General features: G+C 35.0%; 5 protein-coding genes across 9 annotated transcripts in view; all 5 read left to right on the forward strand.

Moving 5' to 3' along the window:
* Positions 1 to 404: 404 nt before the first annotated feature.
* On the forward strand, positions 405 to 1,508 carry LOC127898804 (uncharacterized). The gene is made up of 2 exons (XM_052431290.1): positions 405 to 872; positions 945 to 1,508. Exons 1-2 carry the CDS (start codon positions 405 to 407, stop codon positions 1,506 to 1,508), a joined length of 1,032 nt encoding a protein of 343 aa, XP_052287250.1.
* A 345-nt stretch (positions 1,509 to 1,853) lies between these two features.
* LOC127898805 (uncharacterized) lies at positions 1,854 to 3,011 on the forward strand. The gene has a single exon (XM_052431291.1). The coding sequence runs from the start codon at positions 1,854 to 1,856 to the stop codon at positions 3,009 to 3,011; it is 1,158 nt and encodes a 385-aa protein (XP_052287251.1).
* A 1,298-nt stretch (positions 3,012 to 4,309) lies between these two features.
* On the forward strand, positions 4,310 to 4,753 carry LOC127898806 (uncharacterized mitochondrial protein AtMg00310-like). Its single transcript, XM_052431292.1, has one exon. It carries the CDS (start codon positions 4,310 to 4,312, stop codon positions 4,751 to 4,753), a length of 444 nt encoding a protein of 147 aa, XP_052287252.1.
* Positions 4,754 to 11,107: 6,354 nt separating this feature from the next.
* On the forward strand, positions 11,108 to 22,716 carry LOC107175266 (receptor-like protein 15). The gene is made up of 9 exons (XM_052431293.1): positions 11,108 to 11,504; positions 11,740 to 11,901; positions 11,998 to 12,072; positions 12,784 to 14,830; positions 18,924 to 19,135; positions 19,382 to 19,540; positions 19,638 to 19,712; positions 20,652 to 21,938; positions 22,058 to 22,716. The coding sequence occupies exons 1-9, from the start codon at positions 11,108 to 11,110 to the stop codon at positions 22,714 to 22,716; spliced, it is 5,073 nt and encodes a 1,690-aa protein (XP_052287253.1).
* Positions 22,717 to 24,520: 1,804 nt separating this feature from the next.
* The window catches only part of LOC102610661 (receptor-like protein 15), a 43,107-nt gene continuing 41,660 nt past the window's right edge, over positions 24,521 to 25,967 (forward strand). For 2 of the 5 annotated variants that reach the window (XM_015534537.3, XM_006492060.4), the window contains exon 1: positions 24,521 to 25,050. In XM_015534537.3, coding sequence (XP_015390023.2) covers positions 24,648 to 25,050 — 403 coding nt within the window. In that variant the 5' untranslated portion in view covers positions 24,521 to 24,647. The remainder of the gene's footprint in view (positions 25,051 to 25,967) is intronic. The other 3 variants (XM_015534536.3, XM_052444253.1, XM_052444256.1) reach the window with 3 other exon arrangements.

The raw sequence follows: 25,967 nt of genomic DNA on the forward strand, positions 1-25,967 counted from the left end.
AAATAATAATATAGTATGTTGTATTTTTATATTGAGTAGTTTTTAGTTGAATCCTTATTACTTGTAAAAAGAAAAAATAAAAAATAGAGACCAGAAGTTTGTAAAATGGATCAATTAATGAAGAATTAAAAGTCATCTTAAGATGACATTGCACTGGGGTAGAATTTGGGTCTTCCTTCGAAAAGCTCTCTCTCCTTTAGAGAGGCTTGAATGGAAGTATTGAGGGGTCGTAAGGACTCATGTGGTCACTCCCTTTGAGTGGAAGGTAATCCAAAACAGTCAGCTTTTGGGATTGGTGAGCTGGTTGAGAAAGCTTCGAAAGCAATAGTTAGTGTAGAGCGTTGGGGCACGATTTAAAGCTAGCGAGCCGAAATAACTTACTCCATGTCCAAGCATTAACTACCATGGATACTGAAGAGCTAATTCGCAAGTGTCAAGCAATAACTATCAGAGAGGAAGACAAAGCCAAAATAACGCTGGAGGTGAATTTGGAAAAAAAGAAAGAACAAATGATGGCAGGATGCTTAGTGGGCAAAGTACTTCTCACAAAGGGAGTAAATAAAGAGGGTCTTAAGGCTGCGTTACAGCAGGTGTGGAGGACTTTCAAAGAAGTCAAGATCGAAAGCATGGGAAACAACATCTTCATGTTCAAATTTGCTGAAGAAGCAGACAAAAAAAGAATGCTAAAAGGGGGACCATGGCACTTCGACAGGGCCTTGACTGTGCTCGCTGAGCCAAGGGGGATTGGGGAAGTCGCAAAACAATCTTTTACTCATACATCCTTTTGGGTGCAGATTCGTAATGTCTCACTGGCGTGTATGGATAAAGATTTTCTCCGGGACTTGGGCGGGAAGATTGGATCAGTAGAGGAGGTTCAAACGAATGATAATGGAGATTGTATTGGAGAATTTGCCAGAATAAGAGTCTCAATTAATATAACATAGCCGCTAGAGAAGATTCTATTTCTAAAGCAAGAAGGTGAAACTGATATCCCAATTCCGGTGGTTTATGAACACTTGCCGGATTTTTGTTATTGCTGTGGAATTATTGGACATCAATACAAAGAGTGTGGCAAGTACCAAGACCACCCAAGAGAAGATCTACCATATGGGAGTTGGATGAAAGCGATTACGGTAGGGGGTTTTACAAAGAGGAATCAGAACAAGGAAAGGTGGAACTATGGGGCTGGTAAATCGGATGAAAAATCAGCAAGCTCAGGAAATCACAGCTTCCCGCAACAGCAAGGGCAAAACCAAGAAAACCCGATAGGGGCAAACGGGTCGATACCAAGTGAGAAGGAAATGGGGCAAACCATGGAGCATGCCAAGAAGGATGTGGTAGGAGGAGTAGCTGAGCAACAATTAATGCGAGAAGTGATACAGTCAGCGGAAAAAAAGCAAAATGACGGCAACAAGCAAGCTGGGGAAACTGGCAATGCAACAGCCCCAAGGAAAATGGGCACACAAGCGGGAAATGGCATTCCAAAAGAGAGGGAAAAATGCAAATAAGTCATGAAGAGGAAGCTGAAATAAACGATGGGCCGGAAATATCTCAACTACAGCCCAATAAGAGGAAGTGGAAGAAATTAACTAGAGATCTAAGCGAGGGGGGGGGGGGGAAATGGAGTTACGAGCTCGGAAAAGGCTAAAGGTAAAAAAATTCGGGCAGAGCCCAAGGAAAAAAACAAAGCTCTCTAGCCCCAATAAGCTCGAGACAAACAATCTGGTGCATGTCTCTCCAACAACAAGACTTCAGCTGGGTTGGGAACCGTTGGTACTGGAAAAAGTGGTAGTCATGGAAGCAAACAATTTGGAGATATCGGCGGAGGCTGGTGGCCAGTCCCGCCGGAAGCTATGAATATCCTCAGCTGGAATGTTCGGGGTCTGGGGAATCCCCGAGCATTTCAAGCCTTAAGAAAAATCCTCCAATTGCATGGTGCTCAGCTGGTGTTTTTGTGTGAAACAAAGGTATCAACCATGCAAATGAATGTGATTGCAAATAAGCTGAGTTTTGAGAATTGCCTCGCGGTGAACTGTAATGGAAGAGGAGGCGGAATAGCAATGCTCTGGAAGTCAGATATTGGGGTGCAAATTAATTCATACAGTCAGCACCACATTGATGCCGAAACTCAAATACCAAATGGAAATCGAATGCGAGTTACAGGAGTGTACGGACATCCGAAAACAGGACAGAAAAAACACACTTGGATGCTCCTCAGGCGGCTGGCGGTTTTATCTTCTAGCCCTTGGTTGTGTTGTGGAGACTTTAATGAAATTTTACATCCGGATGAGAAGAGTGGCGGCAATGACAGGAACGTGAATTTAATTAATGATTTCAGAGAAGTTTTGAGAGATTGTGGCTTAAAGGATGTCGGGTATCGGGGGTATGCTTTTACTTGGAATAATGGAAGATATGGGCAGGGATTCATGGAAGAAAGGTTGGATAGATTTGTTTGCAATAAAGCTTGGAGTGACAGATTTGTGGACTGTGAAGCAAGCAACCTTGACACCTGGACTTCGGATCATTGTCCCGTGCTGATGGCTGTTCAGGAGAGAAGTGGGGGCATGAACCAAAGGGGTAGACATTCCTCGCAAATCCATTATGAGGATACGTGGAGCTCGTATGACGTGTGCAAAGAGATAATCAAGGAGGAATGGAGTTTGTATAGAAATTGGAACAGTGAAGATCCAGCCCAATCCTTTCGACAAGCAACAAAAGATTCGATGGGTAGGCTGTTGGGGTGGAGCAAGCTGGAGTTTAGAAAGCGTGACAAAAAATTGGAGAAGCTAAAGAATCAGCTGCGGGAGTTAAAACAAAGAAGGGTGCAATATGAAAATGGTGAGGAAATTCGAAAGGTGGAGAAGCAAATCCAAAATATCCTCATGGATGAAGAAATCTACTGGAAGCAACGCTCAAGAGTAGATTGGCTCAAGGAGGGGGACAAAAACACAAAATTCTTTCATGGCAAAGCGACGGCAAGAAGGAAAAAAAAACAGAATTTAGGGGATTGAAGATAATTTCGGGAGATGGATTGAGAAGCCAAAAGAAGTGGAGCATGAGTTTTGCAATTATTTCACCAATCTTTTTACAGAACCCAGTCGAGACAGGATCAAATTGCAGCAGCCTTGGAAGGAATAACTCCGAGAGTTTCAGCCAGCATGAATGAGAGTTTGGAGGAACCGTTTACAGCCGAGGAAGTTTTGGAAGCTTTGAGTCAAATGTGCCCAACGAAGGCTCCGGGGCCGGATGGTTTGCTAGCAGTGTTTTACCAAAAGCATTGGCATACAGTTAAGGAGGGAGTGCTCACCACTTGTCTGCATATCCTCAATTCACAAGGTACCATATGCCCTCTAAATCACACTTATATTGCTTTGATACCAAAAGTCGGGAAGCCTAGGAAAGTGATAGACTTTGGGCCTATTAGTTTGTGCAATGTTATCTATAGAATTGTAGCTAAGACAGTTGCTAATAGATTTAAGCAAATTTTGCACAAAATCATCTCTCCGTCGCAAAGTGCCTTCATCCCCAATAGGTTGATCACTGACAACATCATAGTTGGCTACGAATGTTTGCACAAGATAAGGCATTGTAAAGGCAAGCGAAATGGATTAATTGCATTAAAGCTGGATGTTAGTAAAGCTTATGACAGATTGGAATGGAATTTCCTAGAGCAAACTTCGAAAAAACTAGGCTTCTCGCATCAATGGATTAGCTTGATCATGAGGTGCATTAGTTCGGTTTCCTTCTCTGTGTTAATAAATGGCTCAATGAAAGGCTTAATTAAACCCCAAAGGGGCTTAAGACAAGGTTGCCCCCTCTCTCCGTATTTGTTTATTACATGTGCAGAGGCTTTTTCTTCCTTGCTGCAACAGGTTGAGCAACAACGGCTTATTCATGGGCTATCATTTGGAAACGATTTGAAGATTTCGCACCTTTTATTTGCTGATGACAGCCTTGTCTTCAGCAGAGCTTCCATGGCCGACTGTCAAAATCTGAAGATGATCCTTGAGTGCTACTCCACAGCTTTCGGTCAAATTTTTAATTTCGAGAAATCTTCTCTTTTTCTTAGTGGCAATGTACAGCAAGATCAAGCTGAGGCAATTGGGAATCTCTTTCAGCTCAATATTGTGTCGAGACATGAAAAATATTTAGGCTCGCCGTCTATGATCGGGAGAAAGAGAAGCAGCTTTTTCAATGACATCAAGCTGAAGGTTTTCAATAAGATCTCAAGCTGGCGGCATAATGTTTTTCTTGTGGAGGGAAAGAAGTCTTAATCAAAGCTGCTGTTCAAGCCATCCCAGCCTACGCAATGAGCGTTTTTAAAATTCCGATGGGCGTTTGTGATGATATTCAAAGAATGGTGGCAAAGTTCTGGTGGGGTTCCAAGAGGGAAGGGAGGAATATTCATTGGGCGAAGTGGGAAAAGATGAGTCAAGCTAAGTGTAATGGAGGGATGGGATTTTATGATTTTTCAAGTTTTAACCGAGCCCTTCTAGCAAAGCAAGGCTGGAGGATTCAGCAATGTCCAGACTCGCTAGTGGCAAGGGTCCTGCAAGCCAAGTATTTCCAGTCAAAAAATTTCTTGGATGCAAAGCTCGGCTCAAACCCTTCATATATTTGGAGAAGCATTCTGTGGAGAAGGAAAATTATTTGCTCGGGCTCTAAGTGGAGAGTTGGCAATGATCAGAAAATTCATATTCATAAGGCTAATTGGATTCCACAGCCTTCAACATTCCAGCCAGTGGTTAATTGAAATCTCTTTTCAAAAAAAAAAAAAAAGATGACATTGCACTGTCCGTCTCATTGTTGACACAAAGAATATGGACAATTTTTGTAAGTTATAACATTAATTGTGGCTGAGATAATATAAAAATATTATTTAATTTAAACTATTAATATCTGTGAATAAATAAAGAATAAGGACGCGGTTCAATGGGTTTTTTTTATTAAAATACCCTCAGTGCTGTTAACTTTTATAACGAATAAATTAAATTAAAAACTTAAATGACGAAAATTTAAATTTAAAAGAATTTAATTGATTCATTTTACATTTTTTTTTAAAAATTGTTCGTATAGACAATAAAGACTCAACTAAAAATTACCCAACATAAAAATACAATATACTATATTCATTTTACAAGCCTCCGGGCTCCGGCCACTTCGCCGATGATGAAGATGATTCAACGATTTGGCTTCTTAGGTGCGGAAGATGGGATTGGGAGAAGAAAGTAATTAAAAACAATTATATTGTGTTTTTATTTCATATGGTCCCATTGAATAGAAGACATGGTTTTTTTTTTTCAAAGTTTTGAAGACCGGGCCCATTGACAGAAATGTCAGTACTTGTCTCTACTTTACAACTTAATTCAGCCGTTGATGGGATCCAACGGTAGAAACGTGAGTGTCTGCAAATTTTTGAAGTTGCGGGTGCCCGCGTGAGAGAACCACCGTATATATATATTTGGTAAAATTCAATTAGGATTCACAAAATTAAATTGGCCGGCCCAGCCTATGGTCTTGGCTCCGCCGGCGGGCCAAATTGAACTTAAGAGTAAACTTGAGAAACAGGGCTCAATTGGGGGGAATTCTAAAATAAGTAATGTAACCAACTAATGCGTAAATGATATTCATGTGTACCAAACTTGATCTGAGTTAAAATTGTTATTTTAATTGAGGAACAACATTCAAAGCAAACTTATTTGGGTATATATCTATTACATCACTGCACATCCTCAGCAAAGGAACATAATGAAGTCTAATTACAACATAATTTTGATAGCATCAGAAACGTTGTCGTTCAATGGGGACTTTCTTCATCAAGGTCTCACTTTAGATTGCATTAATAGCTTCGGTTCAAGTGCATGGATCCAGAGGTTGCATGGAAAAAGAGAGAACAATTTTGCTGGAAATCATCATAAGCTTAAAAATACAAGCTTCAGACCTTTCCACGGACTGGCCTGCAAGTGTGAGAGGGGTGATAAGAAAATTATTTCACATCAGCGAGCTTAAAAATTTCGGTTTCATGCAACTCTTAACGCTTCATCTAACTTTTGAGTGCGTTTGGCATACTGTATTGTATTATGCTGTATTGTATTATTTTAATACTGAGGTATTATATTATACTGTATTGTATTAGTACTGTATTATAATAATAATGTACAATGTTTGGTGTTAAATTGTACTATATTAATTTTTTTGTGATTAATTTAAATTATATATTATATTATATTATATTAATATTTTATATTTTATATTTTTATTAATTTTAAATTAATATTTTTCAAATTTATTCATATTTAAGTATTTATTATTAGTTATATTATATTATAAATTTATTAATAAGTTATAATGTAAAAATAAAAATATTATATAATATTATATTAAATTAAAAAGTCATATTATTATTATTATTATTATTATTATTATTATTATTATTATTATTATTATTATAAAGTAAAAACAAAAAGCAAAAAACAAAAACAAAAGCAAAAGAAGGAAAAGAAAAAAAAACGTAAGTTAATGCGGTAACTAGCATTAATTTAGCTTAAACCCAATTCACAGTCGGGTTTTTATTTTTCTTTTTCTTTTTTTGAAACAAAGAAATCAAGTTTTCACTTTTTGTCTCCGTGATCACAATATCTCATATTTAAAATCAAGGTGCTGGATGCTTGTTGTCAAGTGTTTGACAGCATACCTTAAGGCGGTAAATATTATGCAGTTCAAGATATACTGCAAATTAGATGGTTTTTCTTGTGATAATCATACGAGGCAACAAGCAAACGGAGCATCTAGAAGGTTTGTGCCAAGATTGATAAAAAAATATGAGAGATAAGCATGTGAGTCACCGAGGAGCATGAAAGACAAAATGTACAATGCAATCAAGACCATTTATCAATTGTTAGAGCTGTTATGATTTTGCACCTTTATGTGATATAAATATTGAATTAAAAAGAATTCAATGCAGGCTACATAATTTTAACATTATTGTCTATGCATTGCAGTGTTCTGCTTTAGCATATAACGTTTGCATTTTTAAAATCTCCCATTAAGTAGCCATAGTCTATCACAATAAGCCATATAGATGGTTTTATATCACAATTATCTTTATCCCATGATAGTCTTGAGGTTGACAATCGATCTACTATTATTTAAATGGGAAAAGGATTGATACACCTCAATTGTTTAAAAAAATATATATAAACTCTTTAATATTTTAAAAAATATATTTAAATCTTAATTTCTTAAAGGATTCTGTTAATTTTAATAAAAAAATTATTTTTAACTTATAATTATCATTATCTCCTTCTAACATATAAATCAATGTATTAACTATAGACACGTCATCAAAAAATAATTACTGTTTACACAATTCACCCACTAATTATAAATAAAATCATGAACATATACCCTTATTTATATGCACAAGGCAAACCATTTAAACTTCCATGATCAAATTGGAAAAAAGGGCCAGTTAAAAAAAAATAAAAAACTGTTACAACAATACTTACTGAATCTTAATAATATTAATTACATATCAAATTGACATGAAATCATCAATGCATTCACCATAACATCACCATCTTCAATGGCCTCCATTTCCCTCCATCCCCACCCCTCAACTTTACCATTCTACCCCTCAATCTCAACCCCATCATCAACTTCAGCTACGGAACCTTGAAATCTACTTGCTGTCCCTCCATTCATCAATCCAATGACTCAAGAATCGAGACCAATATCAAACAACAAAACAAAAGGAATAGGTCAGCTAAGAACCGTGATCAATCAGCAACAAGAAGGCTAAACTGCCACCAATCAAGCATTACTTAATGCAGATATCAAAGATCAACATGCAAAAAGATTAAAAAAGAGAGAGAAAGAGAGAGAGAGCAGCCACAATATGAAACGTAATTATCACCTTGCACTGAGCATTGAGCTCTTCTTTGATTTCAGGGAATTCTCCTTTTTTGGTCATAGAAGTACCTTGAATCATGACTGCCCATCTTTGTTTAATTTCTCTCCTCCTCCTATGAGCTCTCCCTTTTTCTCGCTTTAGAGACTTCAACGATGAACAACAACTACATGAAAATTTTGCTTCTGGAAGAACCGGCTTCAGGGCTGCGTCAGACGGCACGAGCTGCGGCTGGGCTGTGTGCGGCAGGTTAGGCATGGGAATTCCACTGTTTTAAGGGTTTTGTTTTGTGATTTTTAGAGGAAGGTTTTTGGATAAATTACCAGTTATTAGTAAGTTAATGTACCATATTAACGTTTTAATTGCTTAAACAAACAAAATCTATTAAAAAGATGTCTTGTTTAAAACATTAAAGAGTTTTGTGTCCCTCTTTTTTTATACATTTAAGGTGTATAAGTCATTTTTCCTATTTAAATAGCTTCATTTTTAAATATATATAGGGAAAAGGATAGTAACAGCCTCAAAATTTGAGAAAATGATCATATAAATCCCAAAGTTTCTAAAAAAGGATATCAAGACCCTTTTCAACCATAATACTCTTTAGCTCCATCAATCCAAAAATAAAAAATAAAAATTTGACTCCAATGTTTCATAAAATAGAAATATAATATTAAAATAAGTGTAATAATATACAAATTTAAATAATATATAAATTTTAAAATAATCTCAATATGAAAAATATTTTAATATTTTGCAATCTATTAGAAATATTTTTATTATATTAAAATAAAATTTCTAATAAATAGAAACATACCAAAAAGACAAAAATGATAGAGCCACTAACAATTTTGTACAAATTGCTATGTAGAAACTGATATAGCATGAAGAGTATAAAATAATTTTAATATTATTACTACGTGAGATATACTTTATTAATTGTAAAATCTATTTAATCCAAAGATTTACTTGAATCTTTATAATGAATATATTATTAAGATATATATAATAATTTACATTTAAATAATTTTAAATATTGCAGTTTTTTAATATATATATACACTAAGGTAACGAACTATAAAATTTTTAGTAAAAACAATATAAATAATTTAATTTGTATAGTAGACTACATATCTATATATATATATATATATATATATATATATATATATATATATATATATGTCGAAGCCTAGCCGGCCAATTTTCAACTATCAAAAATTTGTCTGCCATTGTTTGAATGTGTAATACATAAGTTGATGTGAGTCATGACCTATCAATTAATATTCCATTTGTCTCCCTTATAATGCCTGCAGGATTTTAGAAGGTTGAAATGCCTGCAGGATTTTGTAAGGTTGTAAGGAAATATATTTCATAATGATTGACGAAGAAAGCAATGAATTAAGTATACTTTTTTTTGGAAAAAAAATTATTTGTTTAGGAAATGGATATATGTTTCTCTATAAATTTGGCTGGTGACAAACCTCAAGAGTGAAGCTGCAAATTAATTAATTACAATTGGAAATATCCTAATGATCAAGTTCTCATTTTGCATAGCATTAGCATAAATGCATGGATATAAAATCTACTTGGAAAGTGAGAGGATTGGTCTCTGGACTACCCTTACTCCATGTTTGGTTGGAAGATATGATATGAGAGGAGAGAAATGAAAAGGAAAGAGAGAGAGAGAGAGAGAGAATGAGTGGAAAAGAGGATCAATATCATTTTCATTGTTTGGCTGAGCATAAAATTCATATTTCTTCCTTTATTTTCTCCTCCTCTCCTCCTTTCCTCTCCTCTCCTCTCATTTGTTTCTTCAAACCAAATACGCTTACATTAGTTTGAGGAAACTCGTAATTCTTAAGGAGTGCGAACTCTACATGGTCTTGAATGAAACTTCATATGTGTAAATTGTTGAGAAAAATGAAGTTGTTGATAACAATAAACTTGTTTTAAAAAATAATTTAATGTTAGTAGAATGTGTTAGGTGTTGTAGGTGAAGCGGAATGAGTTAAGTTGATAATTAGTGTGATGGTTGAGAATTTATGTTTGTGGTTACAACTAAGTTTTGGGTACTATAAATGCCCTTGTCATTTGTGTTGCATGTATCAAGTTCAAGAAGAAAAAAGCATAAAAAGCAAAACAAAGATTCTGAAAGTGATTTATGAGAGTGTGAATTGTTTTTGTAATATTCTCGAGCTTTCTTTAATAGAAAATTTTGTTTTATCCTTCAAATTCTCTAACATAAATACGCCGTGCACTTTTTCTTTTCCCTTTTCTCTAAAAGAAAAAAAAAATTCAGTTTATTTTTTCCTGTGATTAAAAGATCCCAACCGTTAAAATTAGGTGTTCGGTGTTTGTTACCGAGTGTTCCACATAATGCCTCAATGAACTATTCTTGGCAGGAAATCTTCAGTTCAAATTATACTGCAAATCGGGTGGCCTTCTTGTGATGATCAGATGAGGCTACAATCAAATAGTCAATACAAAAGCATCTACAAGCTTTGTGCCAACAATGATCAAGAATGATAATTAATGAGACACAAGCATGTGAGTCTTCAAGGAGCAAGAAGACAAAGTACTATAAGTTAGTATTCAATTGTATTGGTCACTGATGAAATCATTAACCATTGATCAATTTTTACAGTTAGTGATTACACCTATACGTAATATAAATATTGAATGAAAATGAATAAATTAAATATAGGCTGGTAATTTCAACATTCTCTGTGCATGCAGTGTTCATTCTTTAACAATAATTCTATACATACATACATACATACATACATAGATACATATATATATATATATATATAGAATTATTACGGCCACTCGAAGCTCAGTCTATTATTATTTCAACGGCTTCATTTTTATTTTTATTTTCCATATACGTTTAATGCTGATGTCATGTTGAAGGCTAGAGCCGGCCACTTTTAATTTAACTATCGAAAATCGTTTACGGCCATTGTTTGTCTGTATGACCTATCAAATTATAGTTCATTTGTCTCCTTTTAGCGCCTGCAGGATTATAGAAGGTTGTAATAAGAAAATATATTTTTCCAAAAAATTGGCGGAGAAAACCACGGGTACAATCTTGGCAAAACATGTACTTGTTTAGCAAATGCATTTATATTATTCTATAATTTGCCTAGTGACAATTTTCGAGAGCGAACCTGCAAATTGCCAGCAAAATCAGTTACAATGGGAAGGTATTTAATCATATTCAAGTTCTCATTGTGGGTCGCAATAGCTTTTGTTCAAATGCATGGACTTAAAAGCTGCTTGGATAACGAGAGAATCGGTCTGTTGGAAATCAAGACCTTCATAAAATCAGTCAGTGATATGCAATTTGCAGATGCCATTCTTGTTTCATGGGTTGATAATAGAACCTCCGATTGCTGTAGTTGGGAGAGAATCAAGTGCAACGTCACCACAGGTCGGGTGACGGAACTCTTACTCGATAGTGCAAGACAAGTCAAATCTGATGACTTTTCTGATGGACTTCCAATTATAAATATGTCCTTATTTTTTCCTTTCCAGGAACTGCGCGTGCTTGACTTAAGGAACAATAGATTTGAAGGTTGGGAAGAGAATAAAGGTAAAATGTATGAAAGGTCAAATATTTGGATCCAAGGTTGTGCTGATATTTCAAAAATATGAAGTCATATGTGTGCATTTGTTTCCGAGTACACTGAATATTTAATTACTTTTATTTTCTTATCATGTAACTACCATCACCTATACAAATATCGATCGGCACAAATCTCATATCACTGTTGAATCAAAACCCCTTTAAATTTTGGTTCCAATTACTAATGATTTTTCTTTTGCAGCTAATTACAACAACAATGGGAGTTTGAAACAATTGAAGATTTTAAATATTGGTTTTAATTCCTTCAGTGAAAGTCTAGTACCACTTTTGACTTCGCTAACTTCGTTGACCTCTCTATTCCTCGAAGGCAATAACTTAGGTGTAGGCTTCAAGCCTATGAAAGGTATGTTTTAAGATTTGGTTTTTCTGAACATCAACCATCTTACTCTTATAATACATAATTTCCCATCCTTCATTTTTTTTTTTTCTGTTGATGTAGTATTACCAAATTTGAGAAATTTGGAAGTATTGGATCTATCTGGTAACGGACTAATTGGTTCTTTAACAATGCAAGGTACCGTTATATTTTACTTACGGTCAGAATTTCACAAGTTGATCTTTATTATGTCTAACATACAACATGAATTAACACTAAAAGTATTAGCACACTTTAATAGCCTAAGTTCAACTACCAAAATCAATAGAGCTCTACTATTAGCTTTGAGTTTTATCCAAAATAATAATAATAATGAACTGAATCGATCCCTGTTTGTGTTCAGCTCGATTAGATAAAATCTTTCCAACCGATAACTTCAGTTGTTTTGACACCTTTAGTTGTTTTCGAGTTAAATAAGAGGTGAAAAACTTGAGCTATTGAACAACAAATGCAGAGAAATGAATGCAAGCACAGAATAATAAGCAGAGAATAATCTTTTTCGTTGGCTTTCATCTTAACGTATACAAAGTTCATGTCTTGCCGCACTATAAAGAAAGTACTGTTCACAGCCGTAATTTAAGTACAACGGCTACTAAACTTTCAATCTAAAGATAGTACTGTGTTTTGGGATATTCATCTTGATCTTACCTTCATTTCCTCCAGACTATTCTTGCTCACTTGCTGAGTAACCTAAAATGTCACTAAATATTTTCCACGCATTAGATCGAACACCTGACTCATTTCATGCACATGATTGATGATGATATAGTCATTCAGGCATTAGGTCGAACACCTGATTCATTTCAACAAACACTTTGGTCTGTCCAACATTTTTCCATTTCCTTTCAGGAATATGTGAGTTGAAGAACCTTGTTGAGTTGAATCTCAGTTGGAATAAATTAGATGGAAGTCTTCCTCAATGTCTCAGCAACCTGACTTACCTTCGAGTTCTTGATCTCACGTCCAACCAGTTAAGTGGGAATTTACCGATATCCGTCTTTGCTAATCTCACATCCCTCGAATATCTATCACTATCTGGCAACAATTTTCAAGGATCATTCTCTTTAAGTGTATTAGCTAACCATTCAAGACTTGAGGTTCTCCAAATTTCAAGATTACAGATTGAAACTGAAAACTTTCCATGGCTGCCAAGATTTCAATTGAAAGTGCTCAATTTACGCCGCTGCAACATTAGTGGAACCATTCCAAGTTTCCTTCAATATCAGTATGACTTACGATACATTGACCTCTCTCATAACAATTTGGCTGGTACATTTCCGACTTGGTTACTACAGAATAATACGAAATTAGAATTCCTGTTTTTGTTCAATAATTTCCTGAAAGGACTTCTTCACTTGCCCGACTCGAAACGGGATTTGCTTCATCTGGTTATTTCCAACAACAACTTCATTGGTATGCTTCCGGATAATTTTGGGATGATCCTTCCGGAATTGGTGTATTTGGACATGTCACAAAATAGTTTTGAAGGCAGTATTCCTCCTTCTATGGGCTACACGGTAAGGCTCCTCTTTCTGGATTTGTCTTCCAACAACTTCTCAGGAGAATTACCTAAACAATTTCTCACCGGTTGTGTCTCACTGGCGTTCATGAACGTGTCACATAACTATTTTGGTGGGCAAATTTTTCCAAAATACATGAGTATGACCCAACTGGCGTGGTTATATTTGAACGATAATCAGTTTACTGGGAGGCTTGAAGAGGGATTGCTGAATGCTCCTTCATTACATATCCTAGATGTGTCCAACAATATGTTATCTGGTCAACTTCCTCATTGGGTAGGTAACTTTTCAAATTTAGATGTTCTTTTAATGTCGAGAAATTCTTTGGAAGGTGATGTTTCCGTTCCACTGAGCAATCTTCAAGTTGCTAGAATTCTTGACATCTCCGAAAATAAGTTATATGGGCCACTGGAATTTTCCTTCAATCATTCATCATCACTATGGCACCTTTTCCTACATAATAATTCTCTGAATGGTTCAATTCCTAGTGCATTGTTCCAGAGCTCCCAATTAATGACCCTCGATTTAAGGGATAATGAATTTTCAGGAAATATTCCGCCTTTGATCAATGAGGATTCGAATTTACGTGCTCTTCTTTTGAGAGGAAACAATCTGCAGGGTAACATTCCTCAGCAATTGTGTCACTTAAGGAAAATTGCTATTGTTGATATTTCCTATAACTTGCTTGATGGGTCAATACCTTCATGCTTCACCAATATATGGCCGTGGATGGAAGAGGGTGATCCTTTTAATGGATTTGTGTTTGGTTATACATTAGTTGTAGAACATTTTCCTGCAATTAGCGCTTATTATAATTCTACTCTTAACTTGATATTTTCGGGAGAAGATAATCGAGAATTAAGACAACGAGTAGAAGTAAAATTCATGGCAAAGAACAGATATGAATCTTACAAGGGTGGTGTTCTCGAGTACATGACGGGCCTGGATTTGTCAAGCAATGAATTAACCGGAGAGATCCCTTCAGCAATCGGATACCTTCAAGAGCTCCATGCACTGAATCTGTCACACAATCACTTATCAGGTTCTATACCGAGGAGTTTTTCTAATTTGAAAATGATAGAGAGCATGGACCTCTCATATAACAAATTAAGAGGCCAAATTCCGCTTGAATTGTCTGAGCTAAACTATTTAGCAATTTTCAATGTGTCATACAACGACTTGTCAGGGCCAACTCCTAATACAAAGCAGTTTGCAAACTTCGATGAAAGCAATTACAGAGGAAATCTGAATCTCTGTGGTCCAGCAGTTCTGAAGAATTGCAGCACTGACCTACCACCACCGCCACCAATGACGCCTGCAGAAGAAGATGAATCTGCAATTGATATGGTGGCATTCAATTGGAGCTTTGCTGTATCGTATGTGACAGTTATAGTGGGGTTGTTAGCACTCCTTTTTTTGAACTCATACTGGCACAGGCAATGGTTTTTTTTAATTGATGCATGTATTGACTCATGTTTCTATTTCTGGTACAAATATGTACATTACCAGCAATGACTTGGGCAGTCGTAAGCACTGTTTCTTTTTCTTTAAATTTTTTTCCTTAAAGTGAATAATTTATTATTACCAAAGAACAGTTCAATTGGTTAGTCTTGTGCAATGAAAGCATGAGAGGTGGTGTGTCTTGAGTGAGGGTGTGTGTGTGTGTGTGAGAGAGAGAGAGAGAGGCCCGTGGGGGTGGAGTGGTGGTGGGGTGGTTGGTTATTGAATATAGTCAATATACTCACATAGGATCTTAACTCTTAGATTTGGACTGCTACCATGATCGCTTAGCCAATGTTGTTTTAAAACAATTTTATTTCGCTACCCACCAGAGTTCGAATTCTAGGGAGGTAAGGGGCCAAAAATTAATTTGGGTTATATACACTCTCTTATCTTCTAAATAAATAAATAAATAGTAATGATATTTGACTTCCTCATTTTCTCTCACCAACCTTCAGTTTTCAATTAATCTCACTTATTTTCATAATTACCCTTATTAAATAATAAAACAAATACAATTCTAAAAACTCCTGCCGCCAAAGTTTGAATTATAGGGAGGTAAGGGGCCAAAAATTAATTTGGATTTTATCCACTCTCTTACTTTTTAATTAAAAAAAAAGAGTAATGATATTTGACTCCCCTCATTTTCTCTCCATAACTTCCACTTTTTAATTTATCTCACTTATTTCAAAATTATCCTTGTTAAACAATAAAAAAATAAATTAAAAAATAAATATAATTCTAAAAGCCCTAGTCACCTTCAACTACACTCTCACCATGTCAAACCACCACACTGCTAGTCCTTAGTAGTCGATTGACCCTACTAATAATTTCCCACAGCCGTCGACTAAAACCTCTAATTTATTTGAATTGATTGTTTTTGTGATTGATATGATAGTATCAAAATTAAAATAATATAAAAAAGCAAAGAATTATTTTAATACAAGAATCAAGAAACTATAAATTAATTGGAATAAATGATAAATAATGAAAAAGGAATAGCAATAAAGTGGCTAAGATTAGAATGCACAATAAAGAATACTGGCTTGCGATGGTGGCAAGGGTGGTGAAAGGTGACGAGGGTTGTGTCTTTTAATTTCTCGTTTTTCTTTTCGAGAGAATCATAAGTGTGCATTTTCTTTAATTTGATTTCCTTTTCAACATGTACATTGCTTTTTATTTTTATTCCATAATCAGGAGCTTTAACTCTACAATCTAAGGTAGCTTTCTTCTCATTATTGGATATATATCCTCTATATATTAGTGGTACATAGGCCCAAAGTACTTAAGGATAACTTCATTCTTCAGGGTCGTTGATAGTTATATCTTATTATATATCCACGTAAACTAATTAATATACAAGATATAAGAATCAATGCAAACAGTCACTTACTCAATTTCAATTTTTAACTTAAATTGCATCAATAACAAATCTTAAGTCAAAACAATGAAAGAATTGTCATTTATGCTCAAGGTAATTAAGAATCATAATGAAGATGAAATCAACATAAGAATTAAGTATAAACAAAGACAATATTCATCTTGTTCAAAGAGTTACATTCATTGTTAATCAAGTTCTTACCATTGGCAAGTGAATCATCAGACCAAAAAAAGGCAAAGAATTAAGACAAAACAAAAAAAAATTTATGGTATGTTCTGTTTTTATGTTTTTAATTTTCTAAGTCTTCCTTTGTAAAAATTATAAGCGTGTTATCAATAAAAGCTCCTATCTTTTTTATAATATTTTCATGTAACTATTTTTTCTTTTTTTCTTTATTATTCTATGTTTCAATACTAAACTGAATTGAGGTTTAATATTGAAACATAGAATTAATAATATAGAAAACAGAGAAAACTTACATGAAAATATTAATTTTATTTTTTAATAAGAACAATTCTGTAATAAATACTATTAATTTAAAAGTGAGGGTTGATAAAATAAATTAAGGGGGTCAAATATCAACCTGATAAAAAAAATATAAATAAAAGAAATCATAAAATTAATTTGGTCTGCCTGGCCTACGATCATGGCTCCGCCGGCGGGCCAGTATTGAACTCAATAGTAAACTTTATAAACTGGGCCCAGTGAGAAGTTGCGCTTGGCCCAAATTAATAATTGCTATCTTTAATTGAGGGAGATACGACGTTCAAAGCAAACTAATTCGCTACATCTATCAGCAAAGGAACAAATATAATGTGATTTAACCACAGCACAATTTGATAGCATCGGGAACGTTGCTTTTCAATGGAGACTTTCTTCATCATGGTCTCACTTTGGATTGTTTAATAGCTTCGGTTCAAATGCATGGATCCAGAGGACGTTGCAGGGAAACAGAAAGGACCCTTTAAACCTACTTCACTTGCTTAAAAATATAAGCTTGATGCCTTTCCACATGATAAGCCCACGTCATAAAGACTGGCCTGTGCTCGTGACAGCTGACAAGAGTGATAAGAAAATTATTTCACATCGAGTGACTTAAAAATTAAAGTTTTATATTATTCTGAACTAATTTTAAGTATGTATTAGATTCATTGAATTTTATGCCTTCATTTACCCAAATTCAAGTACTTCAAAAATAAAAACTGAAAAGAAATTGAAACTAAGATGGGTCGGGTCTGAATTCGGGTTTTATACACGCACGTATAAATGTATGTATAAAAACATTCTCAAGTGTAGATGCCCTCATTTTTTTTCAATGCGGATATACTATTAAGCCGTGAAGTGAAGTTTAATACGTTTAAAACTAAAATAGTAATGAGCACTAACAAAAAAAATTAAAGGTAAGTAATTTTATCCCCAATTATTTAATGAAAAAAAACTATATATCTAAAATATGCCATGCATTTTTATTTTTTTTAAACAAAGAAATCTCCATTTCACTTTTTGTCTACGTGATCAAACTATCGCATAGTTAGAATTAACTTGCTGAATGCTTGGTGCCAAGCGTTTAACAGAATGCCTTAATGAAGTATTCTGAGTGGTAAATATTCAGTTCAAAATATACTGCAAATTAAATGGCTTTCTTGTGATGATCAGATGAGGCTACAATCAAATGGTTGATACAAAAGCATCTAGAAGGTTTGTTCCAAGAATGATCGCGAATTATAATGAGAGATAAGCATGTGAGTCATCAAGGAGCATGAAGACAAAATATACTAAGAATTAGTTGTCCTTTGTATTGGTCACTGATGAAATCATGGCCTTTGATCAATTGCTACAGTTGTTCGGATTTTGCTTCTTTATGTAATATAAATATTGAATGTAAATGAATCAAATGCAGGCTGGTAATTACAACATTGTTCTCTGTGCATTGCAGTGTTCATTCTTTAGCACATAAAGTCTGCATTTTTTTCATCTCCCATTAATTAAGTAGCCACGGTCTATCACATTAAGGATATAGATGGTGTTACATCACAAGCATCTTTATCCCATGACAGCTTTGAGCTTGAAGTTCGGTCTACTATTATTTAGATGGCCTCATTTATATTTATATTTATAATGCTGATGTTGAAGTCTAGCCGGCCAATTTTAAACTATCAAAAAATTTGTCTGCCATTGCATGTCTGTGTAATAAGTTTATGTGAGTCATGTGACCTATCAATTCATATTCCGCTTGTCTCATTTCGCAAAAAAATGGACGGAGAAAGCCATGAAGTACACTTTGCAAAACGCAAAACATTTACTTGTTTAGCAAATGCACATACGTTATTTATCATTATAAATTTTTCTGGTGACAAACTTCAAAGAGAGAAGTTGCAACTGGCATGCAAGCAAAATCAATTACAATGGGAAGGTTCTTAATTATCAAGTTCTCATTGTGCGTTGCAGTAACTTTTGTTCAAATGCATGCACCCAAAAGCTGTTTGGATAGCGAGAGGATCGGTCTTTTTGGAAATCAAGGCCTTCATAAAATCAGTCAGTGACATGCAGTATGCGGATGCCATTCTTGTTTCATGGGTTGATAATAGAACCTCTGATTGCTGTACTTGGGAGAGAATCAAGTGCAACGCCACCACAGGTCGGGTGATGGAACTCTCACTCGATAGTGCAATACAAGTGGACTCTGATGACGTTAATGATGGATTTCCAATTATAAATATGTCCTTATTTGTTCCTTTTCAAGAACTGCACGTGCTTGACTTATCGGACAACAGATTTGAAGGTTGGGAAGAGAATAAAGGTAAAATTTATGAAAGGTCATTGCATGCTTTATTTGGATAAATGTTAGATTTGAGTTCTATTAATTTTTTAAAGATTTTGAGTCATATGAGCATTTAATATCGTGTACAATAAATATTTAATTATTTATATACTTTTATCTTGTAACTACCATCAAATATAAAAAGATCGGCACAAGGCTTTGATCACCATTGAATCAAAACCCCTTAAATTTTGGTTCCAACTGTTAATGATTTTTCTTTTGCAGCTTACAACACCAGTAGGAGTTTGAAACAATTGAAGATTTTAAATATTGGTTATAATTCCTTCAATGAAAGTCTAGTACCACTTTTGACTTCGCTAACTTCGTTGACCTCTCTATTCCTGCAAGGCAATAGTTTCAGTGAAGGCTTCAAACACAACAAAGGTATGTTTTAAGATTTTGTTTTTCTGAACATCAAATAACTTACTCTTTTTATATATAATTTCCCATGAGATTTTTTTTTTCTTTTCTGTTGACGTAGGATTAGCAAATTTGAGAAATTTGGAAGTGTTGGATCTAAGCGGTAACAGAATAACTGGTTCTTTAATAGTGCAAGGTACCATTACGTTTTACTTATTGTCCCTTTCTCCTTGGAGATGGAATTTTGTAAGTTGATGTTACATTTACATACATCATTAATTCACATAAAAATTTTAACACATTATAGTAGACCAAGCCAAATTACTAAGCAGATATTGTCTGTTTTGGAATCCTATTATAACATTTCACATTATTAGTGAGTGAGCGTCCAAGGTAGTTTATAAGTGTTGAGTTGTCCTAGCTTAGTATACGTGTTTTAGATTATAAATCCCAAAAACAATTATGTAATGGGCTATGTGCCCGAAACAAATAATATCTACTTCTTGGGTCCAGGTCGTTACACTCATAAAAGTAGTTCATAAGTTTCGTTTATTATAGGATATGTCCCCTTGAAAAGTTATTTAATGTCATTATATCATTAAATTAGTTATTATAATTAATGAACAGAACTTTTTTCCGTTTATCAATAAACCTCTCTACTCTTAGTTATTTCTAGTTAATTAAGAAATGAAAAACTTAAGCTATTGAACTACTAATGCAGAGAAATGAATAAAAGCACAGCACAATCTTTTTCATTGCCTTTCATATTAACAATACAAAGTTGATGCTTCCTACTCAAGAAAGATAATACTGTTCACAGCCGTAATCTAAAATTTTAAATATAAGGGCTACTACCCCTTTCAATTTAGTGGCTTATATCAGAGTGTCCTTCGCAAGGACAGTCACATGACTACTTATTCATCTTGATCTTATCTTCATATCTTCCAGATTGTTCTTGCTCACTTGCTGAGTCACCTGAAATGTCACTACATATTTTCCAGGCATTTGGTCGAACAACTGATTCATTTCGGACATATGATTGATGATTATATACTCTTTCAGGCATTAGGTCGAACATTTGATTCATTTCAGCAAACACTTTTGTTCTATCTAACTTTTGTCCATTTCCTTTCAGGAATATGTGACTTGAAGAATCTTGTTGAATTGAATATCAATGAGAATGAATTCGATGGTCTTCTCCCTCAATGTCTCAGTAACCTGACTTACCTTCGAGTTCTAGATCTCTCGTCAAACAAATTAAGTGGGAATCTACCATTATCTGTCATTGCTAATCTCACATCCCTTGAATATCTATCATTATTTGATAACCATTTCCAAGAATCATTCCCCTTAAGTGTATTAGCTAACCATTCAAGACTTGAGGTTTTCCAACTTTCAAGATTACAAGTTGAAACTGAAAACTTTCCATGGCTACCAAAATTTCAATTGAAAGTGCTCAATCTACGACACTGCAACATTAGTGGAACCATTCCAAGATTCCTTCAGTATCAGTATGACTTTAGATACATTGACCTCTCTGATAACAATTTGGTTGATACATTTCCCACTTGGTTGCTACAAAATAACACCAAATTGGAAATCATGTTTTTGTTCAACAATTTCCTGACAGGAAATCTTCAATTGCCCAACTCCAAAAGAAATTTGCTTCATTTGGTTATTTCCAACAACAGTTTCATTAGTAAGCTCCCAGAGAATTTCGGTTTAATCCTTCCAGAATTAGTGTATTTGGACATGTCACAAAATAGTTTTGAAGGCAGTATTCCTCCTTCCATGGGTTACATGGAAAGGCTCCTGTTTCTGGATTTGTCTTCTAATAACTTTTCCAGAGATTTACCTAAACATTTTCTCACCGGCTGTGTCTCATTGGAGTTCATGAACCTGTCACATAACTACTTTGATGGGCAAATTTTTCCAAAATACATGAACTTGGCCAAACTGGTGTTTTTATTTTTGAATGACAATCAGTTTACTGGGAGGCTGGAAGTAGGATTGCTGAATGCTTCTTCATTATATGTCCTAGATGTATCCAACAATATGTTATCTGGTCAACTTCCTCGTTGGATAGGTAAGTTTTCAAATTTAGATGTTCTTTTAATGTCGAGAAATTCTTTCGAAGGTGATGTTTCCGTTCAACTGAGCAACCTTGAAGTTGCTAGAATACTTGACATCTCCGAAAATAAGTTATATGGGCCTCTGGAATTTTCATCCAATCATTCGTCACTTCGGTACCTTTTTCCGCATAACAACTCTCTTAGCGGTACAATTCCAAATGCATTATTACAGAGCTCCCAATTAACAACACTCGATTTAAGGGATAATGAATTCTCAGGAAATATTGCGCATTTGATCAATGAGGATTCGAATTTACGTGCTCTTCTTTTGAGAGGGAACAATCTGCAAGGTAATATTCCTGAGCCACTGTGTCATTTAAGGAAACTAGCTATTGTCGATATTTCCTATAATACTCTTAACGGGCCTATACCTTCATGCTTTACCAATATTTCGTTGTGGATGGAGAAGGGTATGCTTTTACTGGATTTGTAATTTGGCATGATATCGCTGTACAATTTCCTACAATAGGGAATTATTATAATTCTACTCTTTCCTTGGCACTGCCGGCAGAAGATAATAGAGAATCAAGTCAACGAGTAGAAGTAAAATTCATGGCAAAGAATAGATATGAATCTTACAAGGGCGATGTTCTCAAGTATATGACGGGTCTGGATTTGTCAAGCAATGAATTAACTGGGGACATCCCTTCAGAAATTGGGTACCTTGGTGAGATCCATGCTCTGAATCTGTCTAACAATTTCTTGTCAGGATCTATACCGAGGAGCTTTTCTAATTTGAAAATGACAGAGAGCATGGACCTCTCATACAATAAATTAAATGGTCAAATTCCCCCCGAGTTGGGTGAGCTTAGTTTCTTAGCAATCTTCAATGTTTCATACAACAACTTGTCTGGGACAGTTCCTAATAAAGGGCAGTTTGCAAACTTCGATGAAAGCAATTACAGAGGAAATCCGTATCTTTGCGGTCCAGCCGTCCGGAAAAATTGCAGCAGTGAGCTGCCTCCAACACCAGCAACATCAGCAGAAGAAGATGAATCTGCAATTGATATGGTGGCATTCAATTGGAGCTTTGCTGCATCTTATGTGACTGTAATATTGGGGTTGTAGGCGATCCTTTTGTTGAACTCTTATTGGCGCAGGCAATGGTTTTTTCAGTTGATGCATTTATAGATTCATGTTTCTATTTCCTGCACAAATATGTATTTCACGGGCACCGGCTAAGGCAATCATAGATTCATTGGCTGGCCTGTTTTCTTATTTGTTTTTCTCTTTGTACTTTTAAAGTGAATAGTAACTGGTTGCTTCTCGTTGTCATTGTTAAGCCTCTCAGATAGCAAATTTCGAGGGATGGTTTTTCCTGAACATATGAACTAGACTAATTTGAGGTGGTTAAACTTGAATATATAACAACCACTTCAGCGGGAAGATCCAAGATAGACTGTCAAAGGCCACTTCATTACTGGCCTTAGATTTATCCAACAATATGCTCTCTGGTCAACAAGACATTTCAAACAATCTAAAAAATTGCGACGTAGCATCTCATCTCTGTTTATAAAAACTTCCAATAGTTCTTTTTTCTTCAAAACTAAGCAATCTTTACTCTTTCCAAATCAGTCGTGGCGTCGTTTGGCAAAGTAATCATAGACAATATCAAAGAATAAAATAAAATAGAAGTACTTTTAAAGAATGTCCATGGTAAAACCTAAATTTTTAAATTTTGTAGTTAAGCATGCAGAATGATAAAATGTTAAAGAATAATTTTAGAGTAGAAATTTACCATCAGTTATTGCTAACCTCACAGCTCTTGAATATCTCTCTCTTCCCGGTAAAAACTTTGAAGGCTTATTCTCATTTACTTTATTGACTAACTTTTCAAAGCTCCAGATATTTCAACTGTCAACAAAAAACAGTACATTTCATGTAGAAACTGAAACATTCCCCAGGCCACCAGCATTTCAACTGAAGGGCAAATTTTTTGACCTTAGGGTTGTAGGTGTACTTTTCCCTCATTGACATTTTTGGACCTGTCAAATAATAATTTTGATGCGCAAATTTTTCCAGAATATTGGAACTTCACTAAATTAGTTAGGTTATATGTGAACAACAACCTCTTCGGTGGGAAGATTGGAGATGGTCTAAACAAGGCCAATTCATTGAACTTTTTGGATGTATCCAACAACATGGTATCTGGTCAAATTCCTCGTTGCATTGGTAGACTTGTCAAGTCTTTGGTCTCTTCAAATGTCGAAAGTAATAATGTAACAATGAATGTGATAAGACATGATAAACTGTACCGTTCTCTTTTTTCGTTTAATTCTCTACTTTTGATCGTTTCCATGAGTAACAAACCAGAGCATTCAGTTTTCTGTATACATGAACAGAAACCAACTCCTTTGAAATGTTTAATGACACAGAGCCTATAAAAAACAGGGGATGACAGAACACTCTTTTAACTATCAGAGCATTCTGTCGTGATGAATGAAACAGAAAGCAAATACTCTTAACTAACAAGCATAGTAGCTTTCGCCACTTCAGCTTGTACATCATCCCCCAAGTTAACTAACTAACGAACATAACAGTTTTTTAATCACAGTCCAGGGTTCGGTTACCTGTAAACTTGATACTTCATAGAAAGCATTTTTGATCACCAGTGACCACCACCATATAGCATTTAACTAAATAAACAAAATTTTCAAACAATTTCACTTTTTCATCTTCACGCTTTTACCACTCAACTCTCCGCCCGTTGGTCTCTAATAATTTCCACCTTTGACGTCAATATTTCAACAAGTGGACCTGGTCAGAAAAGATAGACTTGACCCAATTGCATCACCAATAATGACATTTCCTTATGTTTGACTGGTTGCTGATTCCTCAATCAATCAAATTGCAAGTCTTTCCTGGATGTGATGATAGTGTTCCAAATAGAATAATCATTTTTACTCATTGCTACACATTCTTTATTACGAATTTAATTGGATATATAATTTCAGAGTAAAGCTCATGATTCTCGAGAACAAATTAAAGGTTGCCCTCCAATGGAAACTTTCTTTATTAAGTTCTTCACACCGTTCGTTTTAATGTCTTCGATTCAAATGCATGGATACGATGGTTGCTTGGAAGAGGAAAGGATTGGTCTACTGGAGATCAAAAGGTTCTTTATATCAATCAATGGTGGTGAATATGCAGACGAAATCCTTACCTCATGGGTTGACGATGGAATCTCTGATTGTTGTGATTGGGAGAGACTTAAGTGCAACGCCACCGCAGGACGAGTGACGGAACTCTCACTCAATCGTTTGAAGCATTACAAGAGTTCCAACCCTAATAACTCTTCTGATGGAGTTATAATTCTGGATCTGTCATTGTTTCCTCCTTTTCAAGAACTGCAAAGCCTTGACTTATCTGAGAATTGGTTTGGAGGCGTCTCTGAGAGTAAAGGTATGTACATCACTTTTTCCCCCCTGTCTGAGCGATTTGCGCCAAAGATGACTTGATAGCACCCAAAATACAGGAAAATGACTTTACTGTTCTTTATTAACTGTGTTTGTAAAAATTGACTCTAGCTTCTTTATTTGCGCCAAAGATGACTTGACTGCTGGACTATTAGGAAATTTCTAAAAATTGATGTGACTCTAGCTTTTCTATCTGTTCTGTCAAATTGATCTTGTCAAGAGACCGACAAGCGAGAATATTCTCTCAGCCTCAGGTACAGAATTACGTAGAGCACTAAAAGCAGCTATCAATTGAGCAACACCACAAATTTCGCCAAAAACAATACGTTGGTTATAAATCATAAACCACCTACTCTGTAAATATGAGTGAGATTCAGATCTGGAATTAAAGTTCGGGACTGTTTTGCTGGGGCTTGAAACTGTTTTGCGACATTGTAAATTATCTTTTCAAGGTTTTCGCCCGAGCGAAAAAGTCCCAGATTTTATTTCCGGAATTTCATTTTAGATTGAAAAATTTTCTTTGTGAATATTATATGGGGACATGTTTGTTGAAAAAATCTTGCGAGTATCGGAGTGTTGTTGGAAATTTTTAGAATGCTGTGTTTGAAATTTTGTAGTTGAATTGCTTTTAATGAAAATTGAGTATTTTATTAATTAATAATTACTCCACTTAAGCGTCACAGTCATTTAATCCTCAAAATTTCGTCATGTCTATGAATTGTAGGGATTATTGAGTCATAGATAAAAACCAGTAAATATAACCACTTCTTTTCCCTCATAATCAGTGTTTTAGCAACTTCCTGATCAATTCCCGGAGTGCTATTTTTTTTTTTTAAAGTAAAAACTTATATGAGAAAAGCCCAAGAAAAATATAAAATAAATCTTGAGTTACTAAGTATTGCA

This window comes from Citrus sinensis, chromosome 7 (assembly GCF_022201045.2).
Source record: "Citrus sinensis cultivar Valencia sweet orange chromosome 7, DVS_A1.0, whole genome shotgun sequence".
Lineage (NCBI taxonomy): Eukaryota > Viridiplantae > Streptophyta > Magnoliopsida > Sapindales > Rutaceae > Citrus > Citrus sinensis.